The sequence below is a fragment of the Mastigoproctus giganteus genome, chromosome 7, assembly GCF_048544385.1.
Source record: "Mastigoproctus giganteus isolate SK-2022 chromosome 7, ASM4854438v1, whole genome shotgun sequence".
In the NCBI taxonomy this organism is placed as follows: Eukaryota; Metazoa; Arthropoda; class Arachnida; order Uropygi; family Thelyphonidae; genus Mastigoproctus; species Mastigoproctus giganteus.
This window is the reverse complement of record NC_143581.1, coordinates 129,989,798-130,002,092: the sequence shown is the minus strand read 5'-3', so window position 1 is coordinate 130,002,092 and position 12,295 is coordinate 129,989,798. Positions and strand designations below refer to the sequence as shown.

At 41.6% G+C, this 12,295-nt stretch overlaps 1 protein-coding gene across 4 annotated transcripts in view; it reads right to left on the bottom strand.

Annotated features, from left to right (window-relative positions):
- LOC150083194 (protein Gawky-like) overlaps positions 1-12,295 on the bottom strand; it is a 295,134-nt gene that overhangs the window by 78,542 nt on the left and 204,297 nt on the right. For all 4 annotated transcript variants that reach the window (XM_090377898.1, XM_090377901.1, XM_090377900.1 and 1 more), the window contains one exon: positions 2,179-2,313. In XM_090377898.1, coding sequence (XP_090234024.1) covers positions 2,179-2,313 — 135 coding nt within the window. The remainder of the gene's footprint in view (positions 1-2,178; positions 2,314-12,295) is intronic.

Here is a 12,295-nt window from a genome sequence, read left to right as displayed (position 1 = left end):
TCTTTATTCTCATCATTTCTGTTCTGGAAGTAGGTCCCGAATGCATTGTTGTTAATTTTCACAGCCTCTCTCATCCTGTCATTCCACCATGGGGTTTCTTTCCATCTTCTACTGCGTGTCCTTCCACATACCTGCACTGTCAGTCCTACTATGCAGTCTTGGAATGCTTTCCATTATGATTTCAAGCTGTTCACCACAATCTCCGAACACTGCCCCTTTTTCCTCTTCTTTCAACTTATACATCTGCAGTTTTCCCTCTCTTGTTATTTTGATCCTCTTCAATTTAGGGAATCTTAAAACTTCAACAACTAGCCTGCAGGGAGACACCTGGAATGACCTTGATGTCCACTAGTCTGGTCTTGTCTGCCTATAGAAATTTTGCTCCTTAAAAAAAAAAAAAGAAAAAAGGTAAACTGCAGCCATTATCAACCCACTGCAGGATGGAAGCCTCCCCAACAACTCATGCTGAGGGAAATGGACCATAATCTGCCACGCTCTGGAGTGTGGGCTGGCAGATCGACCGTATTTAGCAGTCAGGGGCTTGAACCCCGGTCTACTCAAAGAGCATGTGCTACTGCACTCCCACTTCTGACCACTTGGCTACGGGGCCTTCTTATCCATTGCTTACTAATGAATTAAATTCAATTTTATTTGATGGAAAACTGGAATTAAAGAATGGTAATTTCACGCTGCATAAAGTGGCAAATGAATCATCTGTTTAGGAATCAATTTAATATTTATTAATAACTGGATTAAAATGAAAATTCAAACTACTAACTGCAGAACCTAAGGGGCATACAATCAGAACAATGAATTCTGACGGCAGCACCCAGCAACATATTTGAGGCAAATATGAAAATATCTGCAAACTCATGCTAACACTTTTAAACTACAGACTAAAAGAGAAAACAAGTTCTGTGACATTGAAATTTCAGCACCCTGAAGGAATATATATATATATATATATATATATATATATATATATATATATATATATAGAGGATACTTAGAATAATGATAGCCAAGGAGTTAATGACACATGATAAAAGTTGAAGATGTAACTGTGTGTGTGTGTGAACACATTTAATGGCACAAAATTATGCTTACAATTGATAGATCGTGATGTGTAAATCCACTAAAGCTGCAGCTACATTGAGCTAAGTGTCTCTTGGCATTGAGTCATACAGCCTATTGTGATATTTCCCACCATGCCTTTTGCTCCTGCAGAACATCAGTGGTCTGTGCTGGCTTTATAGATGACATCCAATCATGGCTCGTGTGCTCAATGGGGGAGAAATTTGGATCCTGGCTAGCCGAGAGCATATGCCCACACTACAAAGACACTCAAAGGAAACCCCTGCAGTACATGTTCAGGAGTGATTCTGCTTAAAATGGTATCAGGCACCCCAGTAAGAAAGGGGAGAGCAAATTGTTCCAGAATCTCAGTGCGAAAGTGGCAAGAGTTAGACTGCCTTTGTAGAATACCAATAACAATTGACTATCAAAACTGATTGTTTCCCACACAACATCAGCAGGGCATGCAGTACAGTTTCAACAATAGCTCTCAGATCATAGCATTTACCACGTCGTCGCTACACACACACACATATGCAGTGATCATAAGGCCTCAAAACAGAATCATGATTCATTGTTGGAGGCTATGTGACACCATTCTGTTTCCCAGATGGTGTGTGCATGATAGGTAGCAGTCAGAGGAAATTAACACAATGGTTGGTATGCACGGTACCCCCCCCTGTCAGTGATGGGTGGGAAGTGATTCTACAGGTGATGGGATGACAGCTAGTTGACGTTACAGTTTGTTGGATGGTACTCAATGCAGCTGCAGCCACCGTTCCAAAAAAAGGAATGGCCCACACACTCCTTTACAAGAGTAACTACCCAGACTCTCGAAAGCTGATAATCAACCCTTTGTCGAAGTTCTTCACTTGCTGATATTGATGTTGAACATGATGCCTGTTATTCACTACAATCTCCTTACACTCTGAAGTCAGTTCCTTAAAGTCAGAACTGCATCACACATGCATTGCTTTGAATGCAATCTCATACACCTACTGATCTGCTTGCACTTGCAAGCATTCATTCTGGTTGCTGCAATTTCAATGTCACAGAGTGTAACAAATAAAATTTGTATGTAAATTATATATAAAATTTAAATACCTGTGGGTTTAAATGACCAGCATGTACAGCCATCTGTATTTGTTGAACGAGATGTCTCAACTGTGCAGCCGAAGGAAAATTTTGCTGACCCATTCGTCCAGTTTGATTGCCTAATGGATTTTGGGGCAAGTTGTTCTAAAAAAAAAAAAAGTTAAGTAATGGTTAGCTTACACAGCTTTAACAAAAATATCCTTACACTAAGACATTTGTTTAGAGCAGAGGTGGGCAAGATACAAACAACTAGCCAGATGTATTTAGTCAATGGCTTTGTAAGTTCCTGTTTTCATTTAAACTTAAATGGCTCACATCTAAAAATCCCCCCCACACTCCCCATCTAAAGGTAGCTTATCATTCTAGAACAACCCTTGTTATTGTGGTATCAAATTTTTACTTAAGATGTCAGAGGGAATTAATGCCAATAAATGATCAAAAAAAATCACTACTGAAAACAACTAGTATGCTCAGGCATGGTAATGAGTGTGCTACTACTTACTCTGAAATATACTTAGAGGAAGGCATTCATGTATTAATACATTACCCTACAAAAATGTCCAGATAAATAGTCACTCGGACCAGTATAAAAGCCACAGAAGTTAAACTGTTCTTGTCAGGGCACATAGAGGTGTTATTATTGGATGTCACACTGTTGGCTTGCAGATTTACAATACTACGAAATTTTATTTTTTTTAATTTTTTTTTTCTCAGAGCAAACTAAACTAAAATTACAATTAATTAGCTTTCGGCTGAGTGGACAGCCTTCTTCAGATAGAAAAATACTTTGAATGGCAGTTGGAATAGAGATGTGCACTGCCGGGATGGTGCGTGAGGCGCGTGGCTAATTGTTTGAGGTTGACGTTTGTCGCTGTGACGTATGGTGGTGACGTGGCCAGCGTTTGTCTATGGACAGAATTACTGTTTCTGTGATGGGGTTAGCTTGACAACCACTGTTCCTGTTCAAAGAGGTATCCGAGCATTATGTGCAACGATTCCAACCAGGTGCACCTTAGGTAATGGTGGGACCTGTCCACGACATCGCGGTGTGAGTCAATGTCGTGTGTGTGTGGTATGGATGTTTATTGGCGCATTAGCTGCTATGGCTATAGTGCGCCTATTCGTAGGAATATTAAAAAAATAATCCAGTTTAAATTAGTTTCAGTTCTGTAGCCTATTTATAAAAGATGATACACTCCAATTTGTTTTAAAAAGCAGAAAAGTTTGTTAACATTTGCGTCCTCTCCAATGATATGATGTAATGTCAATCTTTCTGAACGATTAGCCAGATTTTGAAGTATTGCAGCTCGATGTTGTTGATACTGCGGACAGTCAATCAGAATGTGTTTGACTGTTAGATGTTCTAAGCAGTATGGACACTGAGGAGGATCATCGCCCATTAGTAGATGGAGGTGAGTCAGATGGGTGTGTCCTATTCTCATTCGTGTGAGTACCACTTCTTCCCGCCGCACTGTCTGATTGCTGGAATGCCAGAACTTTGGGTTTTGTTTCAGCTGGAAAAGCTTGTTATTCGTTTGGTTATGCCATAATTCTGTCCACTGTGCATGGCATGCTGCTTGAATTAAGATATTATAATCGGGCGCTGGAATAGGGACAGAAGTTAGGTCTGAACTTGGACTTTTGGCGGATGTATCAGCCACTTCATTCCCTTTTATGCCTGAATGTGCTGGAATCCAGCAAAACTTCACTAGTTGTTGACGATCATAAATCTGCAATAACAAACTCCTGATTTTCATTACAATATGGTGATTCTTTTGAGATGTATTCTGCATTGCTTTGATTGAGCTGAGAGAGTCAGTATAAACTATATATTTTGCAGATGGATGTAAATTCAAATTTTCTAGAGCTAACTGTATTGCATACAGTTCTGCTGAAAAGTTGCTATACTCAGGTGGAAGAGAAGCTGATATGATAGCAGAGGGAAACACTGCTGCTGCTCCAACAGTTGACAGAGATTTGGAACCATCCGTATATATCGGTAAGAAGTCGGCATAAGTTTGAAGATGGCTAGCATGGAGTTGTTGCACAGTCACTGCCGGCAGGCAATTCTTTCCCCATTGAAGAAAATAGGTATCAGAGGTCAGTTGAGGAAAGGTGGTCCATGGTGGATGAGAGTAATTCTTTATCTGTTGCATATTGTGGAGAGGAACATTCCAGTTCTGCGATATTTCAAGGAGCCGTAGGCCAGCCGGTTGGATTTTACTTGGTTTATTTCTATAGAGATTAACTAGTGGTTGATTAAAAAGGTATGGCTGAATAGGATGCAAAGGGCAAGTCTGTATTTTGGCTGCATATTTAAGTAGTAACATTTTTCTACGAAGATGCAAAGGGGGCTCATTAGCTTCAATGTATAGACTCTGAGTTGGAGATGTCCTGTATGCACCAGTTGCAATCCGCAATGCATTATGTTGAATAGGATCCAGCCAGCGTAGCACACTCCTTCGGGCAGAATCATAAACTGGAGCACCATAGTCTAAACGGGATCTAATCAGTGCTCTATATAAGAGCAGCAATGTTGTACGATCTGCTCCCCAAGAGAGGGCAGATAAAGCTCTTAGCATGTTGATCTTTTTGAGACAGGCAGTACGTATTAATTTAACATGATCTAAGAAGTTGAGCTTACTGTCCAGGATTAGTCCCAAGAATTTCATATTGCTGGCAATCGGAATGGTAGAATTTGAAATCCGAAGTTCAGGATCTGCATGCAATTTGCGTTGACAGCAAAAGTGGATCGCAACTGTTTTCTCTGGGGAAAGACGATATCCATTGAGCTCAGCCCACTTTTGAACTTTATTGAGGGACATCTGCAATTGCCTTTCGACAGATCTCATGTTCTGAGAATGGCAAGAAATAGCGAGATCGTCAGCGTAAAGGTAAGCCTCTACAGTATTTGGGAGTACTTTTGTAATGGAATCAATTTTAAGGGCAAACAAGGTTGCACTCAAAACTGATCCTTGTGGTACTCCTTCTTCTTGCGAGAATGTAGCAGAAAGGGAATTTTGATATCTCACCTGGAAAGATCGGCTCTTGAGGAAGTTCCTAATAAATATGGGTAGGTTGCCTCGTAGACCAAGATTATATAGGTCACTGAGAATGCCATACCGCCAGGTAGTATCAAATGCCTTCTCTATATCAATGGAGACCATGACAAGGTGTTCGTTTTTCACAAAGGCATTGCGAATTTCAGATTCCGCCTTGATCATCAGATCTAGGGATGACCTGTTTTTACGAAAGCCATGTTGACAATTACTCAGTAGATGTTGAGTTTCAATGATCCAAGTGAGTCGACTATGGATCATTTTTTCAAGAATTTTACCAAGGCAACTTGACAGAGATATTGGTCTGTAACTATTAGAACTGGCGGGATCTTTTCCAGGTTTCAAAAACGCCAAAACTGTAGCGTGGTGCCAAGAGGTTGGATAAATATTTTCCAGGAAGATCCGGTTAAAAAAGATTAGAATCATTTGTAAGTTTTTCTCATCGAGATGCTGCAGCATGACATAATATATGCCATCTGGCCCAGAGGCACTGTTTCGCGTTGTTCTGATGGCCTGTAAAAGTTCACAATATTGCAGAGGCTGATTATATGGAAGTGACAGTGAGGTTCGAAAGTTGATAGGTCTCTGTTCTTTGGCAGTCTTAATTTTCTGGAATTTTGGAGTGTAGTTTGATGCAGCCGATATTTCAGCAAAAGTTTTGCCCAAGGCATTGGCTATATCTATAGGAGCAGAGAGTTCTTGCCCATTGCAGGAGAGAATTGGGGAAGGAACAGTTGGAAACTTCCCAGAAAGCTGCCTAATTTTTTTCCATATTAGTCTGGAGTCAGTGTTCCTATTGATAGTTGATGCGAACCTAGTCCAAGAATCTTTCTTGGCCTGCTTTTGAATGTAACGCGCTTTTGCCCTTAGTTTCTTGTAGCTAATTAGATTAGCTGTGGTTGGAGATCGACGGAATAAATTAAATGCTTTATTTTTTTCCTTCTTTGCCCTTGTGCACTCTTCGTTCCACCAGTAGTTGAAATGCCGTCGGGACGGGGGATTTGATAACGGAGTTGAGTACTTAGTTGCAACTAAAAGGCGGGATGTAATATAATCAGTAACTTCATCAATGGGCTGTAGTTGAATAGTTTTTTTGTCAAGAGTGATTGCTGATTGAAATTTCGCCCAATTGGCTTTAGAGAATTTCCATATCCTGCAGGGATGTTGTAATTGTGGTTGGGTAGTCAACAGATTACAAACAATTGGAAAGTGATCACTACCCATGGGATCATCCAGGGTGGACCATTGCATAGCTGAAAACAGTATTGGGGAGCAAATCGATAGGTCAATGGCAGAAGTCTGTCCATTGGGTAACTGTATATGGGTGTGCGAGCCACTGTTAAGAAGAGTGAGGTTTTCTTTTTCCAGTAAAGTTTCAATCAGTCGGCCGCGTTTGTCTAATTTAGATGAACCCCATAAAGGGTGGTGGCCGTTGAAGTCCCCTAGCAGGCAGATAGGGGAGGGTAGCTGTAATAAAAGTTCTTTAAGATCATTATAAGAGTAAGCATGGTTTGGTGGGAGATAAAGTGAGACTAGAGTTAATGCAGTTTGGGTAATCAGACGCACAGCGACAGCTTCGATTTGGGTTTGAAGAGTAATTTGCTTAGCTGGAATCCTTGTACTAATTAAAATTGCTACACCACCTCTAGCAGAATCGGATGTGTTCCGATCGCGTCTATAGATCGAGTAGTTTTTGATGGAAATGGAAATTTGAGGAGTTAAATAGGTTTCTTGCAGGCAGAAACCAACTGGAGAGTAGCGATTAATTAAATAACGGATGTCATCAATGTTTCCACGAAAGCCTCTGCAATTCCATTGCAAGATATTAGACATTATTTGAATTTAGAGGAAGAAGCTGTACCTGACGTGGCTGTCTTATGGCGTTCTGGCTTTGGTTTTTCTCTTTTCGGAAAGGAAGGGCGACCAGTGTCCATCTCTTCTTCAGCAAATATTTCCAGAATTGGATCTTCCTGTTTGGATGGATACTCTGCCTCCATCGATTTGTCTTGGATAATCTTTTTCGAAGACGAACTATTATTATTTGTAGTGGCATTCACTGGCGGAGATTGAGTTTTTGCTGGTATTGTGAGAGGCGTATTATTTGCTTGGTCTGAGTGCTTAACGGCACTGGACTGTTGCTGAGAGAGAACAGCCCGAGCCCAGTCAGAGATGGAAGTGTTTGAAGGTACGGTAACATCGGTTTGTGTGGCAATGGTTTGATATTTTTTTGTAATATTGGCATAGGTACGGTTAGGTATACTCGGTGCAATTAATTTTCTAGCCTCCTGATAACTAACTCTGTTTTCAACTTTATATTTCACAATTTTTTTCTCTGTTTTCCACCTCTCACATGTCTTAGAGTAGGCCGGATGGTTGCCTTTGCAGTTGGGACAGATCATTTCTTTCACCGAACAATCACTTTGAGTGTGATCGGAGGATCCACAGTTGGGACAAACTGGGTTGCTTCTGCACGTTGTTTGAGAGTGGCCATACTTCTGGCATTTATAACATCTCAACGGATTGGGTATGAAAGGACGAGTGCGGCAAAGTAGATATCCAGCTTTTATTGATGTGGGTAGGTTTGGACTGTTGAATGTAAGAATGATATTTCTGGTAGGTGTGAGAATATTGTCTTTTTTTATCATAATTCTTTTTACAGCTATTACATTTTGCTCCTGAAGCTCTTCTTTAATTTCTTCCTCCGTCACATTCATCAGGTCCCAACTAGATATTACACCCTTTGATGTATTTAGGGTTGCATGTGGAGTTACTTTCACTGGAATACCAGCGAAAGTTGTCTTTTTAAGTAATTTTTCAGAGTGTTTGCCATTTATGGTTTCAATAAGTAAGTCCCCTGATTGCAGTCTCTTAACCGTCTTGGGAGACCCTGCAATACTTTCCAGGTGTTTTTGGATTAAAAAAGGGGATAGCTTACTGAGAGGCTGATCAGATAGCGAGTGCATGATTAAGAATGCAGGTAAGTCTGTCGCCGAGGGATTGGTTTTCAACCTCTTTGCTTGCGACGAATCATGGTTCATTTCTGTGTTTGGCCGACAGCTCGACGGCTCTAGAGTTGGAAACATACTTTGTTCCATGTTGGCTCCTCTTAGCCCCTGGCAGATGAACTTTTCTGCCAAGGTTACCGGCCCCGCCACGGGGAGGCAGGAGCAGTGCCTGGTGTGACCAAGCGAAAAGTAGTAAGTGGTTAGTAGTAAACTAGAAGAAATAAAGAAAGGTGCCTTTCCTTTCTTGCTCTGTACAAGTGTTTTTGTTACAAGAGCTGTTTTTAAATGAATAGATTTATTAACGTGAAGAACTCAAAATAACTATAAATCACTTTTGAGAAATCGCAGTAATAGCACAGAGAAATCGCTCAGTCACAATCGCTTGGCACCCGGGGCCAGTCAATGTCGTGGTGGGTTGTGCAGACATGCTCGGCGATAGCCGAGTGTTCCACATCTGCCAAACAGACCGCCCTTTTATGCTCTGAGAGACGTTTCTAGAGTCGACATCCAGTCTCTCCAAAGTAGCAGGCAGTGCAGTCACGGCAAGAGATGCGATAGACCAAATCGCTCTGTAGAAGGGTGGGGACGGGTGTTTTTACGTTGGAAATGAGAGAACGCAGTTTCTTGCCTGGGAGTTGGATGCACTTTATCCCATGTGATTTTAGGATTCTACCAATCTGTTGTGACAGGTTGGGGTAGTATGGGATAAATGCTCTCGTGGATGACTCTTCACTGTTGGCGTTGCTGTTGGTTGTCACGTTGTTGCGTGCCTGTAGATCACACCTGTCAAGGATGTCGATGGGATAGCCACACCTTGTAAGGTCTACTTTGACCCTGGTGATCTCTTTGCGTCTTTCATCTGCGGAGCTGGAGTGTGTCCAGGCACGAGTTAGCAAGATTCAGGCAGTGGAGAGGAGGTGGCCCCGCGCGTGTGCTGACCGGAAGTTGGTAAATTGGCCAGCACACATAGGTTTACGATAAACTGTCGTCTTCAAGCATGTCTTCGTGCCGGACGAGGGTATCTAGGTATGGAATAGTGTTGTTCGACTCCAGCTCAATCATGAATTTTATGAGGGGCGATAGTGAGTTGAGGTGGGTTAGGAGTCGCTGACCTGAGTCTCTAGGGATAACTACGAACACATCGTCTACATAGCGACACCAAAAGGCGATGTGATGCGTGTGCAAACGCATGTCTCTCTAACTCCTCCATCACGATGTTTGCTGTGACCGAACTGACAGGGGAACCCATGGCTGTGCCATGTACCTGCTGGTAGATTGAGTCGTTAAACATGATTGCACCCCCTGTTAAGCACAGTCTGAGGGTGGCGGAAATGTCATCAGGCGTCAGTCTAGTTCTGTCGCTAAAGGTTTCATCATTGTCTAAGAGTTGTTTTGCACAAGAGATGGCAAGTTCCACTGGGATGGAGGTAAAGAGTGATATTACATCGAACGATGCCATGACTTGATCTTGTGAGATGGATATAGTGTGGATCCTTTCTATGAACTCAATACTGTTGGAGACGGTGTAGGTGGTCTTGCCAACTAGAGGAGAAAGAAGCCTCGAGACAAACTTAGACAACTCTTAAGTCGGTGATCCACAGCAGGATACAATTGGTCTTAGTGGTGTGTCTTCTTTGTGTACCTTCGGCAGGCCGTAAAACTGTGGGATCTGACACCCGGAGGTGATTACGGGTTGACTGCGTTATTTTCTCCTGTTTGAGCCAACTGTTGATGAGGATATTCACCTCTGACGCCCATCGTTCCAATACTCTGTTGGGGTTAACGGTTAAGGGTTTGTAGACGGAAGTGTCTCGTAAAAGCAGTAAGGCTTTCGCCGTGTAATCAGCGTGGTTCATTGCAACCGTACGACGGCCTTTGTCCGCCGGGTAGAATGACGATGGACGAATCCTGTTTCAGTGCCTTGAGGGTAGAAATCTGCATACGGCTGAGGTTTGAAGAGACGGGGCAAGAGCATGGTGTAGAACTGCTGCAGTCTTTAAGCGGATTGTGTTGGCTACATCTTCTGGGAGGCGTGATAAACATGTTTCCACACCCAAGGCGATGTCGGTGATTACTTTGGAAGAACAGCAAATGTCATGCCAAGGGTCAATAAGTCTATTTGTTCTGCAGATAACTGCTTGCTGCTCGGGTTCAATACGAAATCCGTGCAAGTTGTGGTAGGGGCATTATGCTGGCGACGAAATTGACGGGATTCATTAATTAAAGTATTGAACTTACGTTTCTGTCGGGCACAATAACGATCTGATTCTCTGACGGCCTGGTAACATAAAGTATTGATTACATTGGTGTAAATAGGATCGGGAATCAGAGCCTTAAGGTCGGCTAGTAGGGCTGCTTTGCTCGCTGAAGCACGTTGTATGTCATGGTGGAGACAGCCGATCCATATGCGCAGAGTCTTGAAGCCGAAGTTCCGACAGGCACGTCCCATACGCTCATTAGAAAACGGTTGTTTGTACCGAAACCCTTTCGGTATAATCTTGTTAGCTTTGCATCTATGTGCAAAGCTCAGGTGTTGTCTGCCACGGGCTATAAAGATGAAATCTTTCTGTAGTCTCACAACCATATCGTATGTTGGTTGGCCAAGAATAGTCCGAATATAATGAAAGAGGCCTACGTGCTCTGGATTCATACTACGAAAATTTTTTATTTTTATTTCTCAGAGCAAATTAAACTAAAATTCGGCTGAGTGGACAGCCTTCTTCAGATAGAAAAATACTTTGAATGGCAGTTGGAATAAAGATGTGCACTGCCAGGGTGGTGCATGAGGCGCGTGGCTAATTGTTTGAGGTTGATGTTTGTGGCTGTGACGTATGGTGGTGGTGACGTAGCCACGTGCCTCACGCACCATCCTGGCAGTGCACATCTCTATTCCAATTGCCATTCAAAGTATTTTTCTATCTGAAGAAGGCTGTCCACTCAGCTGAAAGCTAATTAATTGTAATTTTAGTTTAGTTTGCTCTGAGAAATAAAAAATTTTCGTAGTATGAATCCAGAGCACGTAAGCCTCTTTCATTATATTAGATTTACAATGTTGATTTGCTGACAGCCTAAACTACCCTTTGTTTGATATTCAGTGAAGTTACCATAAGAGTAGAATACCACAACAGTTTCAAGTAGCCCCTGGTAATTACACATATGACCAGAGGGTACTTGAAAGGGTAGTATGTAAACCTCAATGGACGTCCCAAATACGCATCTGCAAAAGGAATATACTTGTGGCAGTCTACCCTTCATTGATGACAAGCCTATCCAGGAGAGTTGAGAATCACAGTAGTGAAAGAAGGGACATCAATGTGAAACCAACGTGTATCCAGTTACTTTTCATATATCATAAGGCAGATAAAATTTTAAAAATTAATAATAATAAATAATGACTGTCCTGTTTTGTACATTTTCTTCATGGTTTGAAGATTATTAAAAACATGATTTCAAACAGGAATGATTTTCATCTGTTCTGTATCACAATGTTCCATCCAAACCTCAGGTGGAATGTGAACAACTGATGAGAAAAACTAGATTTCTTGAGGGAAGCACAGAAATTTAAAAAAAAAAAAAAAAAAAGCTCACAATGAAGAATTTGTTGTCTGTTTCTATACATATATACAAGGTGTGGGTGGCTATTAAATAATAAGACCGAACTGCAGCCACTACATACAAATGACTACCTGTGAAACAAAGGTAGTCGTTTGACATCAAACTTATCTGTCAAGTCACATTCTGACATGCTCATTCAATTTGCAGTGAGATAGGTTTTCATTACCTTCTGTTTCAGAAAATTTTCAAAAAAAAAAAAAAAACCCACGATAAAAGAATCCAACAAAATAAAGTAAGATTTCAACACAACTAAAGAAAACAATAACTGAAAGTTATGACGTTGTTATTCAATTTTGGGAGCATAGGAAATAAAGGCCATGTTGCTCCATGTACACTGAAAGGACAGAATTCATGGGATACCTGGTTCCTGGTAATGCGGCGCTAGTGGATGAACCCACCGCTTCACAGATATGTTCACGTTGACAGTAATTGGATGTCGTATGGATA